General features: G+C 39.4%; 1 protein-coding gene across 3 annotated transcripts in view; it reads right to left on the bottom strand.

Annotated features, from left to right (window-relative positions):
* The window catches only part of LOC132825463 (myosin phosphatase Rho-interacting protein-like), a 199,671-nt gene that overhangs the window by 157,559 nt on the left and 20,624 nt on the right, over positions 1-21,488 (bottom strand). For all 3 annotated transcript variants that reach the window (XM_060840766.1, XM_060840765.1, XM_060840767.1), the window contains exons 2-3: positions 7,983-8,060; positions 1,545-1,610 (exon numbers count right to left, since the gene is read on the bottom strand). In XM_060840766.1, coding sequence (XP_060696749.1) covers positions 1,545-1,610; positions 7,983-8,060 — 144 coding nt within the window. The remainder of the gene's footprint in view (positions 1-1,544; positions 1,611-7,982; positions 8,061-21,488) is intronic.

Raw genomic sequence — 21,488 nt, forward strand, 5'->3', positions numbered from 1 at the left:
AGCACCCTTCACTGGCAGTTTTGAATTACATCCTTGGAACAGCATTTGGTTACTTACCCATTAATCTTCTTTTCACTGATCATCAGGATCTATACCAGTCACATTTCTAAGCAAGGAGGTTATCAGGTAACATTTGAAAGGTGAGGGGCTTCTGTATGAAGCCCTTTACAGGGTAACGCTAGAGATTTCCATTGTTTTAATGGAAGCGCATCTAACATTACATCCTGATCTGACAAGCAATTGGGACCTTGGGGGAGGGGCTGGTGCTGATTTCTGTAGGCTGCATGATTAAGTCCACATTTCTTTCAGTAAATCTGTGTATGCTTTTTCCCCATTCCAAAAGTTGCAAACAAATCACCAGCACACATTACAGAAAATGTTATTTCATTTCAATTATTTGAAGTGGCTACAATCAGTTAAACTGAACATGTGGCATTGGATTGTGAAACTTCCCACAACTTCCTTTACTGTATTTAATCCAAATGGCAGCATTTCTGGAATTGCTACAAACTGAGACAACTCAACAACATGATATGAATGCAAGAAAGAAATCTATTACACACAAGAACACTTTTTTATAAAGCTGCAACATATGGACAGATTAAAGATTGAATGAAAACATTGAGAGCCCTTAAATGAGGCTTATAATTGTCTATACAATTATATAGAATTATGCAGCTCTCTATCCAGAATCTATTACCATATTGTCTCCGCCCCTCAAACACAGTTGAATAGTAAATTAGAATAATCTCATTTAAAACAACTGGGTCTACTTATATTTCTGAACAATCCCTTTAAGCACCTCTGTGGGACTTGTTGAAACAGGAACCTGTACAGCATCAATAATGACAGGGTATATAACATTTTGTGCATGAAACATAGCATTTATTACTTTCCTTTGCCTTTGTACTCAATAACACCAAAGTTTCTAAATACTAATTTTCAAAATCTTTTCTTCTGTAGTTTTTGGCTTTCCACTCTCTAACTCTCCTGTAAAAAGGCTGATTTCACATCATTTTGCTTGTCACAGCAGTTTGTAATGTTAGATGAGCTTCCATTAAAACAATGGAAATCTCTAACATTACCCTGTAAACAGCTGGGTGCAGAAGCCCCCCATTTTTCAATGGTTACCTGATAACCTGCCTACATAAAAATGTAGCCAGTCCAGATACTGGTGATTATCTTCCTCTTCGTTTTTTTTCATCTCCTAAACATCCATGAAATTCTTTCTGTATATTTTGGCATAACACAAATGGCACTGTCCCTCTTTCATGCTAGTTGAAATAAAGGTACTTTGAACTTTTGTTGTGAATTAACACAGTAAATCACAAAATTTGCAAAGGATAAACTATAATAAAACTAAGAACTGGGTATGGCAACTGCAACATAATAATGATCGGAAAAAGAAAGCATTGTGAAAATTAATATACAAAGAAACAAGCTGCAATTATATATTTCCAAAACTCACCTGGCACAAAAAGCTTCATAACACTTAGACATATCAATCACTGAAGTCTAGACTAGGTATAAACAATTGAACTCACCGAGTCATCCAATGCATAACGCAGTAAGCCATGTTCGTACAGGAGAAAAAATCTTCTCTGCCATTTCTGCAAGATAGATTTTGGAATTTTTAAATGTCATGAAGTGTTCAGCCAATAAATAAAAATCAGTGATTAAGTTACTTAGTGCACTAAAAATTGGGCAACGATTGTGAAAGAGCCAAAGGGGATGTCGATGTGGTTCTCAGATTTCACTCAGTGTCAACATTAAGTAGTAGAAAGTCAGTTCAAGGCTCTAACAATGACCATCTAATACATGTGCACATTGGGCATTGGAACTTGAACAATGGTGAAAATTTCTCTTTGAATGATGTATCAATATAGAAATGTTAATTGAATACATAATATGAAGGAGGGGGAAATATGTTTTACAGTTATGTAAATAGCAAGAAACAAAAGCATGACCAACAAAAAATAATATGAAACATATACTGTAGACACTGACCTCTGAAGCCTCAGAAAATCTCAGGTGTCAACTTGTTTTTATAGTCTGCACTTTAGGTAGTTGCCACTTTTGCCATTTGCCACATGGGGTTGATTCTGTGGGCGTTTCTTAAACTTCCACCCATTGTTGCAACGCAGCCTGTATCACAGGCTTGCACCCAAATATAAGATATTGATAAGTGAAATGTGCATTTGAGGCTGACTACCAATGTGAGAAAAGCACATTGTCATTGAAAAGTGAGGCCAGCCTATATTCTGAGTATATGCAAAAACATGACACTAAGGTCAAGAAAATGGGGTAGTCCTGTAGACTGGTTTGAGCTACACATCTGGTAATGAAAATCCCACACAGGAGTCACAGCAAGATGACAAGAATGACATTTTGAAAATTAAAAAATAGTTCCTTCCATGTCAAGTAATTTTAAGCAGCAATAAGCAGGTATTTTAGATTTACTCATACTGAAGTGGGAGATGGCACAGGGCAGGGTGACACTAGGTACACAGACACACAAGATGGCCACTGAGCCATAAGTTGGCCACTTGACGCATAAGATGGCCGCTGGACCACAAAATGAAGAGAGACAGCAGAGCAAACACAGAAACTGCCAGGGGCCACCAGAATGCCAGCACAATGCCCTCACAGCCTAGTTGATTAGTTTAAGGTGGGTGGGGTAGAGAATACACAGCTTATACTTCCTGCTGAAGTGTCTGGGTCCAGCCAACACCTTTGTTAGAATGCTAACAGTTTGATACAGAATCAATACAGGATGACAACAGCCAGGGCTGCAGAAATCGTCCTTCTCAGGAAGAGCGATTAGCACCCATTACTACAGCAATGGATTTCCATGCAGACATTGAAACTGATAATGTCTGTGCTGAAACTTCATCGACCGCGCTGAAATTAACAAAGGCTGCGCTGGAACTGACAATGACTGCACAGAAACTATCAACAATTCCGCAATGTTTACAATAAACAAACAATGTTACAAAGACAATAACCTCATCACTGAGCTATTATATTACAAAATGTATAAAAGTATCCTGACATGTGCTCCGGGTTGAGAGAAGACTCGCAGCAGACCACTGTGCTGTTGGTGTCTTTCTCTCCCCAGAGCTCTGGTATTTCTTTGTACAATAAACTCTGTCGTTGAACCCCAACTCTGCCTCAGAGGTTGTTGATTTTCCCCACAACAATACCTTTCAGATGCAGTGCACCACGTGATATTTTTACTGTGAGGAATTCTTCTTCAACCATTCGTGGTATCATAACATCGTTCAGAATTTATTGCCAATCCCTACTTACCCTTGAGAAGATGTCAGTGAAGTGTTGCTGTCTGTGTGATGTAGGGACAGCTATATTAAGGAGAGAATTCCGGGATATTGACCAACAACAATGAAGGAATGATGATATTTCCAGATCAAGGTAGTACATGATTTGGAGAAGAATTTGCAGGTCATCCTGTTTCCATGTGGAGAAAGTGAGGACTGCAGATGCTGGAGTCAGAGTTAAAGAGTATGGTGCTGCAGTGTGATTCCAGCACCACACTCTTCCACTCTGAATCCAGCATCTGCAGTCCTCACTTTCTCCTAGTTCCAGCACCCCATTCCTCGATCCTGTTTCCATGCACCTGCTGCACTGGCCTGTTTAAGTTCTAGAGGCCACAGAGTTGGAAAATGCTGCTGAAGGGCCTCAACACTTTGTGCATGGTAGAAAATGCCACTAGTGTGCCACTGGTGAGAGCAATCAAGCAGGCCATTTTATTCTATTGTTTCTTAAGTGTTTTTGAAACTGCGCAATTCCAAGTGTTGGGGTTACATACACATAATGTCATTGTGGAAAATTGGACGATACGAAATGGTCGGACATTTTCTGGATTGAGAAGGGCACAACGTGATTTTATCAAGGATTTAAGTCAACAGTTTAATGTTTGCTGCAAGCTATCTGCTATTTACAAAGAAATCAAGTGACTATGGAGAACAAGGCAAGCAAAGCTTCCAAGGAGACAAGTCAAGAGTTTTACAGCCCTTGATTACTGGAAAACCTGATTTTGAAAAGACTACAGGACCTCTATGCATATGGTTGCCTAGAAACCTTCTATTTTATAGACCTATGGCTCTGACAGAAAAATCCTCCAAGTCTTGCAGCAAAGGCAAGTTTCTCTCTCTGTCCTGACATTCTTTCCTCAGTAAAAATTCTTGGGAACATGATACGGTTTCCAAATATCAATATTTTTGGCTACACCGTCAAACCTTAGAAACAAAAAGACTCAAATTCAGTTTGAGTGCGATCAGAACTGATGTTTTACAGTTAATTTACAACCATCCACAAGCCAACCTCTTTGAAAGGAAACCCAGTGAACTGTAAGAAGTCATCACATTCTATCCATTATTGTCAGATCCTTGGTCCACAGGGTTTTTATTTTCCTTATTGCCATCATTTTGCAGAGACTTTTGTCGTTTCGTTGTTCTATGAGTGCATATGCATTTGGGCTTAAGGGGAAAGAATTTTAATTTTGAATCCTAGTTTTGATGTTAACTCATATTTGCATTTGTATTTAAAATAATTTATTTTACTACGAAATGGATTATTTTGAGTTCAAAGAAACATGGTGAAAATCTATTTTATTCTGATGTTACAAAGCGGAGCTCGGCACTCCTCCATAATTAGAACCAAAACACCCGGAGGAGCTCAGCTTGGCTCGTAATATGATAAAAAGAAGTGTGAAAAGTGGAATAACCTGCCTATTACCTCAAGCTGTTCTGAAGGAGTGGTTAAATGAAATGGAATCCGTTCATCCATTCTATAACTAACAAGTAACTACTTATTTATCTAACACCAACAGTGAATGTATCAGAACTATTAACAAACCGAACAATCCATCTCTAACTACCAATTCCTGAATAAAACAAGATTCCAAAGTATACTACTCCACTAGCTTATATAAATCCAAGTAATTAGAAAACAATAAAGTTAAAACTTAATCTCTCAAGTGTGCGTCTTCCAAAGTTTTCTGTATCATCTTCCATCATCTTCCTTTGTCCGAAACGCCTTCTCAGGCGCTTTCGGGTGTCAAGAATATCATCTAAGAGTGCCGTGTACCTTTATGAATAGGTGGTGCTTTTTACTGAGAGCTGGAATTTTATCTCTTCAGATGGCAACTGGCTGTCTCCTCTCTGTCCAATTGCCCCCATCTTTATACCCATGATACCACATTAATTTCTTAACAACTGGACTGCTTCAAGATTGTCAACACTATCAGATTTAAATTTAATTGGCTTTCAACTCTAAGTGCTTGGTTTAACAATGTAGGTTTGCTCGTTGAGCTGGAAGGTTAGTTTTCAGACGTTTCGTCACCATACTAGGTAACACCTTCAGTGATCTCCAGACGAAGCATTGTCCATGATTCCTGCTTTTTATTTATATGTTTGGGTTTCTTTGGGTTGGTGATGTTACTTCCTGTGGTGATGCAATTTCCTGTTCTTTTTCTCAAGGGGTGGCAAATCAGGTCCAAGTCAATGTGTTTGTTGATAGAGTTCCAGTTGGAATGCCACACTTCTAGGAATGCTCATGTGTGTCTCTGTTTGGCTTGTCCTAGGATGAATGTGTTGTCCCCGTCGAAGTGGTATCCTTCCTCATCTGTATGTAAGGATATTAGTGAGAGTGGGTCATGTCGTTTTGTGGCAAGTTGATGTTCATGTATCCTAGTGGCTAGTTTTCTGCCAGTTTGTCCAATGTAGTGTTTGTTACAGTCTTGCATGGTATTTCGTTAATGACATTAGTTTTGCTTGTTGTCTGTATAGGGTCTTTCAAGTTCATTAGCTGCAGTTTTAGTGTGTTGGTGGGTTTGTGGGCTACCATGATGCCAAGAGGTCTGAGTAGTCTGGCAGTCATTTCCAAGATGACTTTGATGTAGGGAGAGTGGCTAGGGTTTCTGGACGCGTTTTGTCTGCTTGTTTGGGTTTGTTGCTGAAAAATCTGCAGACTGTGTTCACTGGATACCCATTCTTTTTGAATACACTGTATAGGTGATTTTCCTCTGCTCTGTATAGTTTCTCTGTGCTGCAGTGTGTGGTGGCTCATTGGAATAATGCTCTGATGCAGCTTCGTTAGTAGATACTGGGGTGATTGCTTCTGTAGTTCAATATTTGGTCCACAATAATAAACATCAAAGACTGCAAACCACCTCCGAGATAATATATCAGCACACCAAGCACAATGCCCTGATGTCTGAGACCATGGGGTCTGGATAAGATACACTGACAGTCAAGATTATTTCAATTGGCTGCTGGAACAAAGTCAGAATGTGTGTTGGGCTGTTATAATAATCATCCAGCTCATACTTGAGTCATGTACTGGAGGATAAGGAATGGTGGAAAATCAAAGTCAATTCTTTGTACGAATCAGGGATTATTTATCTCAGTCAAACTTGTTTTATTTAGACTAGAAGCATGATTTTACAAGTCTGAAAAACTAACATTCACTATTTCTTTCTGTTCTTCAATTGTGAAGAATCATACTGGACTCAAAACTTTCCATAGATGTCACCAGACCTTTCCAGAACTTTCTCTATTTATTTCAGATTTCCAGTATCCAGTCTTTTACTTTTATTTAAGAAATTACTTTTCCGTTCAAGTTCAAAACCATCTCATAACTCCAGAAGTTCATATTCAGAGAGATAGTTAATAATTGGCAATACACTATATTTAAATTTCAAATACAATTACTTCAAGAGAAATAAAAATATGGAGTCACACAATAATTTCAAAATCTCCATCTCCCCATGTGTCTAAAAGACTTCATCCCTCATCAGTGCTGCCAAACTCCAGAACCTTCTTTTCATGTTATCAATTTCAATAATCCTCACCTCCCGGCACACCCGTCTCTCACAAACCATCATTTTTTACTACTACTGAACACCAAATGATCTTCAGTCTCCAGTTTTCAGTGATCCTACAACACCAGCATGTAATGCCCCAAGTGATTTGGCACTTTATGCTTGAGAAGTGTGTCCAGCTCAACTGAAAAGTCTCATGCGTATGTCCTTGTAATACATGAAAGGTAATACCTATACAGCCATATCTCATTGATTTGATAATATGGGGTTAAGACAATAAACATTAATATGTCTAGCTCACAATCCCTCTCTGACAGTAGTTGATATAACACACGGAGGTCCCACACCCTACTTTATGGTTACGGCTTACAAAATTGGCAGCCTAATCAGATCTTATGGTCTACTATATGGCTTATCTCTGGCTATTTGCATTTTCTTTTTGAGTGGACAGCTTGTGTGCTTCAGAACATTGCTATAATTCCTGCTTTCATACTCTATAGCTCAGATTTATAATTGAGGCTAATACCACAACATTCACTTTGTCTACCAATGTTTCTCAGCATCACCACTGAAAAGTAAACACGGACATAACACACTACTCATGCAGCTGATGAATTTAAATCAATCTTCATGAATGAGACAGCTATCAGTCTATTAAAACAGAATGACTTTTGATTTGCAATATATCCACACAGATATAATTTATCTTTTGGGAATGACTCCAAGTTTCATAATGGGTGTTCTCTCACATTTCCACAAGCTGTATGGAAGTGGATCTCAGCTTTATAAAGCATGTCACATATGACTGGGCCCCATCATAAATACAACAGTTCTAAATAACAGTCGTAACAGACTCAAAGCATTAACTCTGTTTTTCTCTTCACAGATGCTGCCCAGACCTGTTGACCATCTCCAGCATTCTCATGTTTGTTTCAGATTTCCACATACAACAGGACCACCGTGTGACAGACCCACCCTGCAAATATGCCTATAATAATCACTATTAATTGCAGCTACTATTCCAGCAATGTTCAGATATTTAAAGCATATCAAAGGCACAAGAAAACGTTTAACTCTTAAGAACAGCTGCCAATTAACTGACCAAAAACCCCACAAAAAAGGAAAGAACTTTTCAACTTACCCTTGATCGTTGCACTGGATTTTCAAAGTCAGTTCCTTCAGGAGCTAGCAATAGCCAGCCCCCATAGATCGGCTTTGCCTGAAATATGGGAAAGAGAGACAAACACAACAATGAAAATGCAATGTAAGATTTATAACCAAGATCATTTACAATTATTTTCTCTATTTGCTGCTCTTGAAAGCACTTATCTTTGCTCAGTTTTCATTCCTTGTGTAGTTCACCCACACACATTCCACTTCCAAGATTCTGTCCAATTTATAGGCCTCCCTATTCTCAAAACCTGTCTTCATCTGATGTCACCACTTTCCTCCAATACCCACCCAACACATTTTCACTCTCTCAGAAATGCTCATTTTCTGTTTCGTAGTCACCACTTTAGTGACAGTGGTGGATTTTTTTCTGAATTCTTTTCCTCAGAGCCATAATACTTTCACTACTATTCAATTTGGGATATCTCTTCAGAAGTAGAACCTATTAACCGAATGGGTAAATGCAATGTAACTGATGATGTAAGCTTGACACAGAGGCAAAACAGACAGAAACAGAGGCTGAGATGGAGATTGGTGGAGAAGACTGGGTGTATTAGACTGTAGTGATAAAATTGTATTAATAAAATTGTTTTTTTTAAATAATAGAGATAGAATCCAGTGGGGCCAACACAGCATATACTTTCATGTTAGTCCAATGCAAGGTTAGAATTTAGCAGTTTCAGAGGAAGAAACTTGGCTCAGAAACATTCAATTTAGGAATGAGGGCAGAAATGGCTGGAGTGCAGTGGGAAAAGAGCTTAGCCGCAGTGACAATTGAGGAACAATAGTTCACAGCTCACAAAAAGGTATGAGGATGGAGGATTCCAGGAAGAGGCTAAGCCAACCATGATTAACCGGGCAAGTTAAGGATAGCACTAAATTGAAAAGGAAGTTATACAGTGTAGCAAAGACTGATGCTAAGCTAGACAATAGGGAATTATTTTTAAAGAAAAAAAACTAATAAAGAGGGAGAAAATAAACTTTGAGGATAAATTTGCAAGTAATATCAGATAGAAGAGATTCTTCAAATCTATAAAACAAAAAGGTCAAAGTGAACATAGTCCCCTGCGATAATGAGGCTGGGGAGATGGTACAGGAGCTGAACAAATATTTTACATCAGCCTTCATGGTAGATGACACTAACAGCATTCAAAAGAATATGAAATAATTAAGGAGCAAAAGAGGGTGAGGAAATAAATGCAGTCATTAGAGGAAATGAGGGGTGGTGGGGCTGATAGGTCCTTTGGACCTGATGGGATGCATCCTAGGATATTCAAGGATTTAGCTACAGAGATTGTGAACACACTGGTAGTAATCTTCCAAGAACCCTTAGATTCTGGAAAGGTTCTGGAGGATTGAAAAACACCAATGTAACAGCTTTATTCCAGAAAAAAAAAGGTGGAGACAGAAACAGGTAACCTAGTAGCCAGTTGCATGCCTTAATTTGGAATTAGAAACTCATTGACGCCTAACTTCTCCCAGGAAATGCTCTGTGAAATATAAATAACACTAAGCACAACATGAACAAACACAGCATACAACAGCCATTTGACCTCTCTTTCTGGAATGTATGGTACAGACACTATTGCAACTTTTCAGCTAATGTGGGTATCTTGCCTGCCTCCGAGCCAGAAGCTCCGGGTTTGAGTTCCACTTTAGGACCTGATGACCTTGGAAAGTACATTCTTAACATGCCAAACAGGTTGATTATCAACGTGGAAATTATTCCAGTTCACCCAAGGCAAACAGTAAAAGTGGAAGTCTCCTGGTCAGCCATGCTTGACGAGCAGTAATACCCCTCAAGCTGTAGCCTTTGGTGAATTGTTCCAGGAAAAGCTGGCTATGGGAACAGACATCAAAAGCACTTTGTCTGCCTTGTGCATCATTAAGTGTCGGAAGCTCCTAAAACGCTGCCAACCTCTAACTACATAGGATAAGAATAAACTACAATGTTAATGTGTTATAATAAAGCAATTTCAGAATTCAGCTGGCATGCCATTGAAATCTTAGCATTTTGTTTTAAAACCCACAGTGCACAAGATAGACACATCTTTTAAAAAATGCTGCAATCTCAATAATCACAGTCGAGAGGTGGCACATTACGAACATGAACTCAATTTTGGCTGGCTGTGCAGAGCCACCCATTAGCATCACTGCAACAGCAACGACAACAATGTTGCCTTTTTCCTCCACACTACCACAATTTAATTTCACTTGGTTTTGTCATGCAGCTAGCTTCAGATTGGCAAGGCCTTTATGACTCATTGGTTGGAGTAAACAGGAAATACTCTCAAGGAAGATTGTTTTCTTGTTAATGACAACAAAATAAAAATTCATAGAATTGAGTACAAGATCTAGCTGGCACTCTGGTGACGCACTGAGAGAATATGGCACAGATGGGAAATACCCTCCTTCAGATCAGACATTAAACCACGACTCTATCTACCCACTCAGATAGTTATAAAATATCCATTGGCACTATTTCAAATAGAATAATAGGGTTCTTCCCAATGTTCTGTCAATGTTTATCCCGTAGGGGAGAAAGTGAGGACTGCAGATGCTGGAGATCAGAGCTGAAAATGTGTTGCTGGAAAAGCGCAGCAGGTCAGGCAGCATCCAAGGAACAGGAAATTCGATGTTTCGGGCACAAGCCCTTCTTCAGGAATGAGGAAAGTGTGTCCAGCAGGCTAAGATAAAAGGTAGGGAAGAGGGACTTCGGGGAGGGGCATTGGAGATGCGATAGGTGGAAGGAGGTCAAGGCGAGGGTGATAGGCCGGAGTGCAGGTGGGGGCGGAGAGGTCAGGAAGAAGATTGCAGGTTAGGAAGGCGGTGCTGAGTTTGAGGGATTTGACTGAGACAAGGTGGGGGGAGGGGAAAATAGGAAACTGGAGAAATCTGAGTTCATCCCTTGTGGTTGGAGGGTTCCTAGGTGGAAGATGAGGCACTCTTCCTCCAGCCGTCGTGTTGCTATGGTCTGGCTATGGAGGAGTCCAAGGACCTGCATGTCCTTGGTGGAGTGGGAGGGGGATTTAAAGTGTTGAGCCACGGGGTGGTTGGGTTGGTTGGTCTGGGTGTCCCAGAGAAATGTTCCTCAAGTAGGCGGCCTGTCTCCCCAATATAGAGGAGGCCACATCGGGTGCAACGGATGCAGTAAATGATGTGTGTGGAGGTGCAGGTGCGCTTTTCCAGCAACACATTTTCAGCTCTAATCTCTAACATCTGCAGTCCTCACTTTCTCCTCAAAAGTCTAAGTTGTAACTATAACCTTCAATCCTTACAAAGGACTAATATTCTTATCACTGACTTGCTTGAGCAGTGAACAACATTCATCCAGCACCAAGACTCTACGAGGCCTGAAATCCTGAGAAGATCAATGCCTCAGCTCGAAGTCAGACAGTCCAAAGACAGGAATTTCAAGTACAGATCACAACAAATATGAAAAACCTCAACAGATCCAGCACAACTTCAGAACAATGGGATCAAATAAAGTCAAATATACGTCCTCCCTGTGCCTAGACTGCTGGGTTTGAACACCATCATCACTGTTGCTGGCCTGAGGAAAATTATTCTTGAACTTATTAAAACAAGTAGCCTTCACTGCCTGACAGAACAGTTCTAGTTTGCAAGTCAATAAGGCAGTAGCAAACAGCTCAAGGCCAGCTCCCAAAGGCACAAAACACTGACACACAGGAGATAAAGGACATGGATGTAGGTTTGCTCACTGAGCTGAAAGGTTTGTGTTCAGATGCTTCGTCACCATACTAGGTAACATCATCAGTGAGCCTCCAGATGCAGCGCTAGTGGCATGGCTTACTTTCCATTCATGTGTTTAGGTTTCCTTCGGTCGGTGGTCATGTCATTTCCTGTTCTTTTTCTCAGTGGATGGTAAATGGGATCCAAGTCAATGCGTTTGTTGATAGAGTTCCGGTTGGAATGCCATGCTTCTAGGAATTCTCGTGTGTGTGTTTGGGTTGTCCTAGGATGGATATGTTGTTCCAGTTGAAGTGGTGTCCTTCCTCATCAGTATGTAAGGATACCAGTGAGAGTGTGTCATGTCTTTTTGTGGTAGTTGATATTCGTGTATCCTGGTGGCTAGTTTTCTGCCTGTTTGTCCAATGTAGTGTTTGTTAGAGTTCTTGCAAGTTAATTGTAAATGGCATAAGTTTAGCTGCTGTTTTGGTGTGTTGGTGGTTTTGTGGGTTACTATGATGCCAAGGGGTCTGAGTAGTCTGGCAGTCATTTCCGAGATATCTTTGGTGTAGGGAGAGTGGCAAGGGTTTCTGGACATGTTTTGTCTGCTTGTTGGGGTTTGTGGTTCAGAAATCAGCGGATGATGCATTGGGTACCCGTTCTTTTTGAGTAAACTGTGTAGGTGATTTTCCTCTGCTCTGCATATTACCTCTGTGCTGCAGGATGTGGTGGCTTGATGAAACAATGTTCTAATGCAGGACATGTAGTAAGGAAAAAAAAAGTCCAAATGATATGCTGACCATCAATACATCTGAAGCTTTTTCTTAAAACCATGGTCAAGTAGTCAAAATGCTTTTCGCTCACAGTATGGCAATCGTCTTCTTAAAGAGGAACTCTCATCCATCAACGTAAGAAAATTTCCATTGAGTAACTCCTTGGCCATGAACTTAAAGTGCCTGCTGATGCTTTTCAGGCTACGCCCCCCAAAATTATGTGCCAGAATTCACTAGTGAAAGGCATAGATGATAGAGCTGCAACAAGTAATCAAACAGATGAAAAACTGAAAACCCTGATTCCCTGATGATATTCCAGCTGAGATCTACAAAGCCAGACGTTTGCTTGAATCAGAATTCTGTGCACTCATCCTACACATTTGGGAGGGAAAAGATACGTCCTCCTTCCCCTAGATTTCAGGAATGTGACAGTTTTAACTATCTTCATTTAGTGAGATAAATTATGCTGCGGAAATTATCAAGTTATTTTTCTCTCATCCATGCCAAAAACAAATCTAACAAGCGTTCTCCTGAACTATCTACTTCCTGTAGACGAGGAAATCCTCCCAGAGGCACAGTGCTACTTTAGAGGTTCCATGGAAGCTTTCTTCAATAAATCCAAGAAAAAAGTCAATAGTTTTAATGTCAACACCAAGATTGCTTCAATGTGTTCATCAAGTCCGTATATAGCATGGCTATTGAACAGCTCTTGTGGTGCAGTGGCAGTGTCCCTAGCTCTGGCTAGAAGGTGTTGGTTTAAATCCCGTCTGTTCCAGAGGTGTATTCGAGCAAGTTGATTGGAAAAGTATATAATGTGAGGCTGTGTGGCTTTTTAAAGATTTAGATGTCCAAAGAAGTTAGTTACAATTCTGCAATTGTTTCCTGATGACATAAAATTAACTACCACCAGGAGATCCAAAACAGATGTCTTCAAAACCTAGACTGTGTCAAAAAAGGCTCTACAATAGACTCCATACTATTTACAATCTATTTGACAGTGGCTATTCACATCAAAAGATCAGATGTCCTGTACTGCCAGTGTTAAATATCACCTGGATGGAAAATTCTTTGACTTCAGTTGCCTCCGTACAAACATGAAATTGACCACAACAGATAGATATATGTGGCTGACAGTTTGCAGCTGTCTGCTCACGCTGCGCCATATCTGCACACCTCCCTTGATCACTTCAATTTTGCACACAAGAGACAGAGCCTGTCGCTAAATGCTGCAAAAAGTAGCAAGGCTCGGTCGGACAATATTCTACTTTCCATATTTGTTGAAGGACTGAAGCTAGGGAAGGTTGAGCATTTGATAACCTCCTCTCACAAAGGCCACCATTCAGAATGAGATTTAACGCAGCATTACCTGTGTTAGTTCATCCTTCTATCAACACACACAAATTCTTGACAACAAAGCAGAGTGGGTCAGAAAAGGACAGCTAAGCTAAACAATGATAATACGAATTAGTGACAAAGATCAGAAAATAGTAAAACTATAGGCATTCTATCTGAAAGCTTGAAGCATTCACAACAAAATAGAATAAAGAAATGTAGTCTGTTCTGGTATAACATGACAGTTCCATTCCCATGCGAGCCCGCTTTATAATAGCAGCACCATTTAAACAGTTGAACTAAAATACGAGGAACAGAAAATACAGCTGGATGCAGGAATTAGTGGGTTTTTGCAGGGGTAGGCTGTAATGAGTGGGGCACAACAGGGATGAGTGTTTGACTTTATTATGTACAATCTGTATCAATGAATTAGGATGAAGGAACAAATTGTTACATATCCCACTCTGTATTGCTGCAAATACAGAGTGGGATGAGAAAGTCAGCTGTTAGGGTGTGCAACAAATCACAAGTGGATGCAGATAGATAAAGCAAATAAATAAGACCATCGCAGATCAAATAAAACACAGGTAAAGGTTATCTATTAGTAGGAAACATAGAAAAGCAAATTACATTTTGGAATGGAGAGAGACTGGGGAATAATGGTATTCAGAAACACCTGGGTGTTCTTGAATGCAAATCATGGAAAATTTATATGCAGTACAACACAGACTGGGAATGTAAATGGTATGTCAGCTTTTGTGACAAGTATTAGGATTTATGACTATAGACATCTTACTGCAATGGTAGAAGGCTTGGTGAGACCTCACATGGAGTTATATTTACAGTTTAGCTATGCTCCTGACAACCAGCTGGTAAAGGAACAATCCAAACATTGTTTTTACTTGGAATAAATTCATTCACAAAGTGAAACATAAAGCTATTTTCTCCTGACTTCAATCAAGTCTTGTGTCAATAAGAATCTCTTCATAATGTTGAGATCACAGCTGATCCCAACTGAACAAGTTAACCTGGCTTGATAGATTACATGTTACACATTTAAGGTTAGTCACTTTAATATAATGACACGAGGTTACAATTGCATTTGGGTGTAGAGCTTTGTCCATTCACACTTCTTGCCTTTCATCAACAATCTTGTCAAAGGAGCAATTACAGTTGGGAACAGATACAATCCAAATAAAATGCCAATATATTCTTGTCTTTAGAATGGGAAAATCCACTATGGTCCTTATTTTCATTTCTCTAGCTGTCACTTAACCTTGACGCATAGTGTGACCCAAACAAATCATTTTTGCTTTGACAAATGCACTTTTAGTCAGATTTATGAACAAGTTGGTTGTTTATTGATGATCAACAGTTCATTCAAGTGGTATAAATGTTATTCTCAAATTTAACTGAACACTACCAACTCTTCAAGGCAAACAACATGTTCTTCAATCGTTTTATTGGTTAATTGTTGCAAAGTTATTTGTGCATTTTTTGTTTCAAATGGTATGGCTTTACATTGATAAAGTTCATCCCGTATTACAAAAGCTGATTTTCTGTGTTTCTTCCAGATAGTGGAACTTGCCATTATCCTTTTTAGCAATGGAATTACAGTGACCAATCATGTATTTCAATTCTTTTATTAAGATCCTCTAGTCGTGACATAAGAAACAAAGTGTGATAATGAATACAAAGTGTTAGTGCCCCATCTGGTTTCAGCAACGTCACAACTGGTAAACTCCAGCTACTATGACTTGGTTCAATAACGTCACTATCCATCATGGTCTTTTACCTAAGCTAACTGCTCTGGATAAGTCTATAGGATGTGGTTTCATAGACAGCGTAACTCCTACAATTAACAGTTTCAGTTTCCTAACCCAAAGAAGGATATATAAAACAAGGCAAGGTCAGTGTAGGAGAGTGTAAAGCAAGTCTGGCTGTGAATTGGGAATCTGAACCACACTGGAAGATAACAAAACCATGAAATTATGACACAAAGTTTGGGTATTGCATGGAGTGAGCTTCTGGATCAGCTTTAAATATAATCTAAGTTTAATCAACTGCAAACTGAGGTTGGATAGATAATTTTGTAAAGAAGTTCAAAACTAAAGTCAATCTTATTAATTATAATCAGTGCTCAATTCACTAATGAAGTCTAGTGGGCAAAGTTAAAATTAAATAACAAGGGATAATAACACGAATGAGTTTTTTTTCCTGAAAATTAAAGTATGACATATTTAGAAAAGATGAGTTAAGTAAAACATTTTAGTTAACTTTCCTATAAGTTAACTGACTACTAGGGAAACAGCTGATTGGTTAATCCTGACATAAACTTAATAATTTAGTACAGATACAACAGAGCAGCTTAATCCTGGGATGAGGTCCTCAGCAGTGATCACATGCACAGTAAGTGCTGTTAGCGATAGTACCTTGAACTCAGAACTTTGGAGCTTGAATAGCAGCTGGTGTCACTGTGGTGCATCCATGAGGATGGGAGTTCCATGATAGCATTTTAACAAATAAAGTCACTTCAATTCTTAAACTGAAACACAGAAAAAGGGAATGGGAAGCCATCAGGCAATGCAGAAGTCTGTCTGAGTTTATCTCACCCCATGGCCAGTTGTGCATCCTGAAGCGAATGACAATTCCTCAGGGAAGTGCAGCTACAGCCAAATACAAGGCACCACTCCTGCTAGATCAGGAGTACAGGAGACAGGAAGAAGACAATGAAAGAAGCACTGATAGCAGATAGAAGTTAGAAAAATCGACAAGTATGTCTGGAATCACGGGCACGATGATATGTTGCCAGAGTTAAGGGTGTTCCTGAATAGCTGCACAGAGCTTGGATGATGGTAACATGAAAAACACAGCAGCCATGGTTTTTATTGGTACCAGCAGTATTTGTGGAGAGAAGGATAGGGCCCTGAAATCATATATATTAGGGAACTACAAAAGAAACAGACAGGTATAACCTTTAAAGATAGTAACCTAGAGATTCTGAGCTATGTGATAATATGTATTGAAATTGATGAGCAGAGCAGGTGAATACATCTGAAGAAATGATGCAGTAGGAAGGATTTCAGATTTTTGTGACACTGGCACCCATTCAGGGAAGAATATATCCTGTTCAGGATTGACTGCACTTGATGGAAGCTAGGACGAGTATTGTAGGATGCTTTGCTTCTGTTATTGCAGAAGGTCTGTATTAACTTGGTAAGAGTATGGGAATGAGGAGATTGTATCAGAGAGGAAAACAAGGAGCACAAAGAATTGGGGGAAGGAGTCACTACTAAAGTAGGAAACAGGAAAGTATTTGATGGAATCGCCAGCAATGTGAATGAAATGTATGTGGTAAGCAAGACTGATAAACTGCAAGCTCAGATTGCCATGTGCAAATATGCTGTGGTGATGATGGAGACTTAACCAACAAATGGAAAGGACTGATGATCAAAAATTGAGTTGAAAGAGTTCAGGGAAGGCTGTAAAGGAATGGTAGCCTTATGAAAGAGAACTTCACTGTGCTGGAAGCAAAGGATGATTTGGGGGACAAAGAGGCCATTTAGTTGGTTAGAACAAAGAAATAATAGAGGTACTACTATTCAATGAGTTATATCGTAGAGGCCAAACAGTGAGAAAGATACAGAGTAACAAATCTGCAATCAAACTTCAGAGGTGAAAGAATTAAAGATTAGTTCTAATGGGAACCTTACTTATCCTAAGATATGATGTGGAGGTGTCAGTGTTGGGCTGGGACGGACAAAGTGAAAAATCTCACAACACCAGGTTTTAGTCCAACAAGTTTATCTGGAAGTACTAGCTTTCAGAGTGCTGCTCCTTCAACAGGTAGCTTTGGAGTAGGATCATAAGACACAGAATTTGTAGCTCAAGATCACAATGTTGTGCAACTGAAACGATATATTGAATAAACCTACAGCACTCTAGGTTTGTTTAATATATTGTTTCAGTTGCATGACACTGTGATCTTTTGCTATAAAACCTGTGTCTTATGATCCTACTCCAAAGCTACCTACTGAAGGAGCAGCACTCTGAAAGCAAGTACTTCCAGATAAACCTGTTGGACTATAACCTGATATGTGAGATTTTAACTTTATCCTAAGATAGATTGGGAAAGTAATACTGTAAAGGACAAAAAGTGGGAAGTGTTTATGAGATGTGTTCAGGAGAATTCTCCAGACCAATGAATAAAAAAAAGTACTATAATATCAGATTCTGGGGAATGAAATGAGTAAATCCAATGTAAAAATAATTAATAGGAGAAGGACCCACTTCAATAGGTAAAACAGATCTGACATAAGTGAACTGGGATTAAAGACTGGCAGACAAGACTGCAGCAGAACAATGTGCTGCATCTTATCGGTCTCCAGTCCAGTTGTATCCCAGAGACCGAGATGTACAGCACGGAAACAGACCCTTTGGTTCAACTCGTCCATGCTGACCAAATATTCTAAATTAATCTAGTCCCATTTGCTAGCATTTGGCCCATATCCCTCCATATCCTTCCTATTCATATACCCATCCAGATGCCTTTTAAATATTGCAATTGTACCAGCTTCCATCACTTCTTCTCGCAGCTCATTCCATACACACTCCGCCCTCTGTGTGAAAATGTTGTCCCTTAGTTCCCTTTTAGCTCTTTCCTCTCTCACCCTAAGACTATGCTCTTTAGATCTGGACTCCCCCACCCCAGGGAAAAGACTGTCTCTATTTACCCTCATGATTTTATAAATCTCTATAAAGGTCACCCCTCAGCCTTCAACATTGCAGGGAAAATAGCCCCAGCCAATTCAGCCTCTCCCTATAGCTCAAATCCTTCAACCCTGGCAACATCCTTCAAAATCTTTTCTGAACTCTTTCAAATTTCACAACATGTTTCACATAGCAGGGAGATCAGAATTGCACACAATGTTCCAAAAGTGGCCTAACCAAAGTCCTGTACAGTCGCAACAAGACCTCCCAACTCCTATACTCAATGCTCTGACCAATAAAGGAAACCAAATGCCTTCTTCACTATCGTATCTATGTGGGACGCGACCTTCAAGGAACTATGAACTGGCACTCCAAGGTGTCTTTATTCAGCAATGCCCTCTAGGACCTTACCATGAAGTGTATAACTCGTGCCCTGACTTGCCTTTTCAAAATGCAGCACCTCACATTTATCTAAATTTAACACCATATGCCACTCCTCACCCCATTGGCCCATATGATCAAGATCACATTGCACTCTGGAGTAACCTTCTTCACTATTCATGACACCTCCAATGACAGTGTCATCTGCAAACATACTAACTATACCATCTATGTTCACATCCAAATCATTTGTATAAATGATGAAAAGCAGTTGACCCAACACCGATCCGTGTGGGACACCATTGGTCACAGGCATCCAGTCTGAAAAACAATGCACCACCACCACCCTCTGTCTTCTACCTTTGAGCCAGTTCTATATCCAAATGGCTAGTTCTCTCTGTATTCCATGTGATCTAACCTTGCTAACCAGTCTGTCATGAGGAACCTTGTTCAAAGTCTTACTGAAGTCCAACTAGATCACATTCGCCACTCTGCTCTTATCAATCCTCTTTGTTATTTCTTCACTCAATTAAATTATTGAGACATGATTTCCCACACATAAAGCCATGTTAACTATCTCTAATCAATCCTTGCCTTTCCAAGTACATGAAAATCCGGTCTCTCAGGATTCCCTCCAACAACTTGCCCACCACTGACATCAGGCTATCAGTCTATAGTTCCCTGGCTTTTCCTTAACATCTTTCTTAAATATTAGCCACATTAGCCAACCTCCAGTCTTTGGGCACCTCATCTGTGACTATCAATAGTACAAATGTCTCAGCAAGAGGCCCAGAAATCACTTGCCTAGCTTCCCACAGAGTTCTAGGGTACACCTGATCAGATCCTGGAGATTTATCTATTTTTATGTATTTTAAGACATCCAGCACCTCCTCCTCTGTATCCATCCTTAAATAAGGATATCAAAAATAAACATTATATTTGAGATGTGAACAAGAGAGATCTTAAACACTACACTCACTAACAACATTTTATAACATATGTACAGATGTAAATAAAGGAATGTTACAATGCAAACAGAAATTGAAGAACCTTATTGAGGTATAAGGAGCAAGCAGCCTCAGGGGACAGTGTATATATAGGCACCTACAGCTCAGAGATACACTGCAGAGTAGTATCTCAATAGCTCTGGAGCAATATTAGCTTAGAGAATGAGAAAAAGCATATTGGCAGCTCAGGGTAAAAGGAGCTAAAGTTAAAACCGAGTCTAAAGGACACAGCTGAAAGGAGAAAGACTTCACTGGCAGTACAGGATTGAATCTCAGACAATAGAACTGAGTAAAAAGCAAGAAGATCATGACCTCGGAAGGCTTCAAACTCTGGCCACGAACTGACAACACTCTAGAGTAAACATACAAAATCAGAAAATCTTCAACAAAAAGAAGAAAAATTCTAAGTATTAACTCAGATCAATCAGATGTGACAGCCCAAGGGATGACCATCCTGGTAAAGACCTTGCTATTTCTCAACAAAATGATACTGTGGAAGGCCCAGGAGGCCACATTATTGGAATCAGATATATTGATATTATACAAAAGATTTAGGCTTATACTTGAAGGAGCAGTTTCATCAAGTCATCGTATTATTATATATTGCAGGCCCAATAACTGATTAAACAAAGCATGGAAGAAAGTATTACAGAGTATGATTAAAACATTGATTAAAACATTCAATCCATACTTTGGCCCCAAAGGAGATTTAGTGGTAGAATGAGAAAAATGAAGCCAGCAGTCTCAGCATTTGTGAGAATCAATAGAAACTTTAATGGATATGTCATCCAGCAGAATAGCACAGATACGAAACTTTGAAGAATGAATTAATTAGAGACCATACAATAGTCAGTGTAAAGGATCAGAAGATAATAGATTTCCTTCAATTCAAAGCTGACTCAATGTTGGAATAGGAAATCCAATTTACTACACAGGCAGAAATAAGGACCTCAAATCAATTGTTGCTAAAAATAAACAGTGAGGATTCTTCTGACAGTCAGATGGGAAATCCCAAAGATGGCATCAGCATCATCTTCCTCCGACTAAAATCCAAAACAATAGGAATAAACATCACTGGCAATGTTAGGTTGTACATGATGTGTCTCCAAACAGAATCACAAGCACAATGAATATCCAGCAAGAGGAGCTGATTGTTATAAACATGGCCAATTTATTCTTATTTTGTTTCAATCATTCTTGGGACAAGAACATTACTGGCTAGGTCAGCATTTATTGCCCATCCCTAATTTTTCAATGGGCAGTTAAGAGTCAACCATACTACAGGCCAGACTGGGTAATGATGGCAGATTCCTTCCCAAATTAGTAAACCAGGTAGGTTTTTCTGACAATCAACATTGGATTCATGGTCATCACTAGTCTCTTAATTCCAGAATTTTATTGAATTCAAATTCCACCATCTGCCATAATGGGATTCAAACTCAGGGACTAGGACATTAACAGTCCAGCGATAATACCACTAGGTGGTTGGGCCATTTTAGAAAATATTCTAAGTTTACAGCATCTTCATCACCTCAACATTAAAGAAAAGATCTTGCAAAATAAAAATGGAAATCATGTAACAAG

The sequence above is a fragment of the Hemiscyllium ocellatum genome, chromosome 20, assembly GCF_020745735.1.
Source record: "Hemiscyllium ocellatum isolate sHemOce1 chromosome 20, sHemOce1.pat.X.cur, whole genome shotgun sequence".
Lineage (NCBI taxonomy): Eukaryota > Metazoa > Chordata > Chondrichthyes > Orectolobiformes > Hemiscylliidae > Hemiscyllium > Hemiscyllium ocellatum.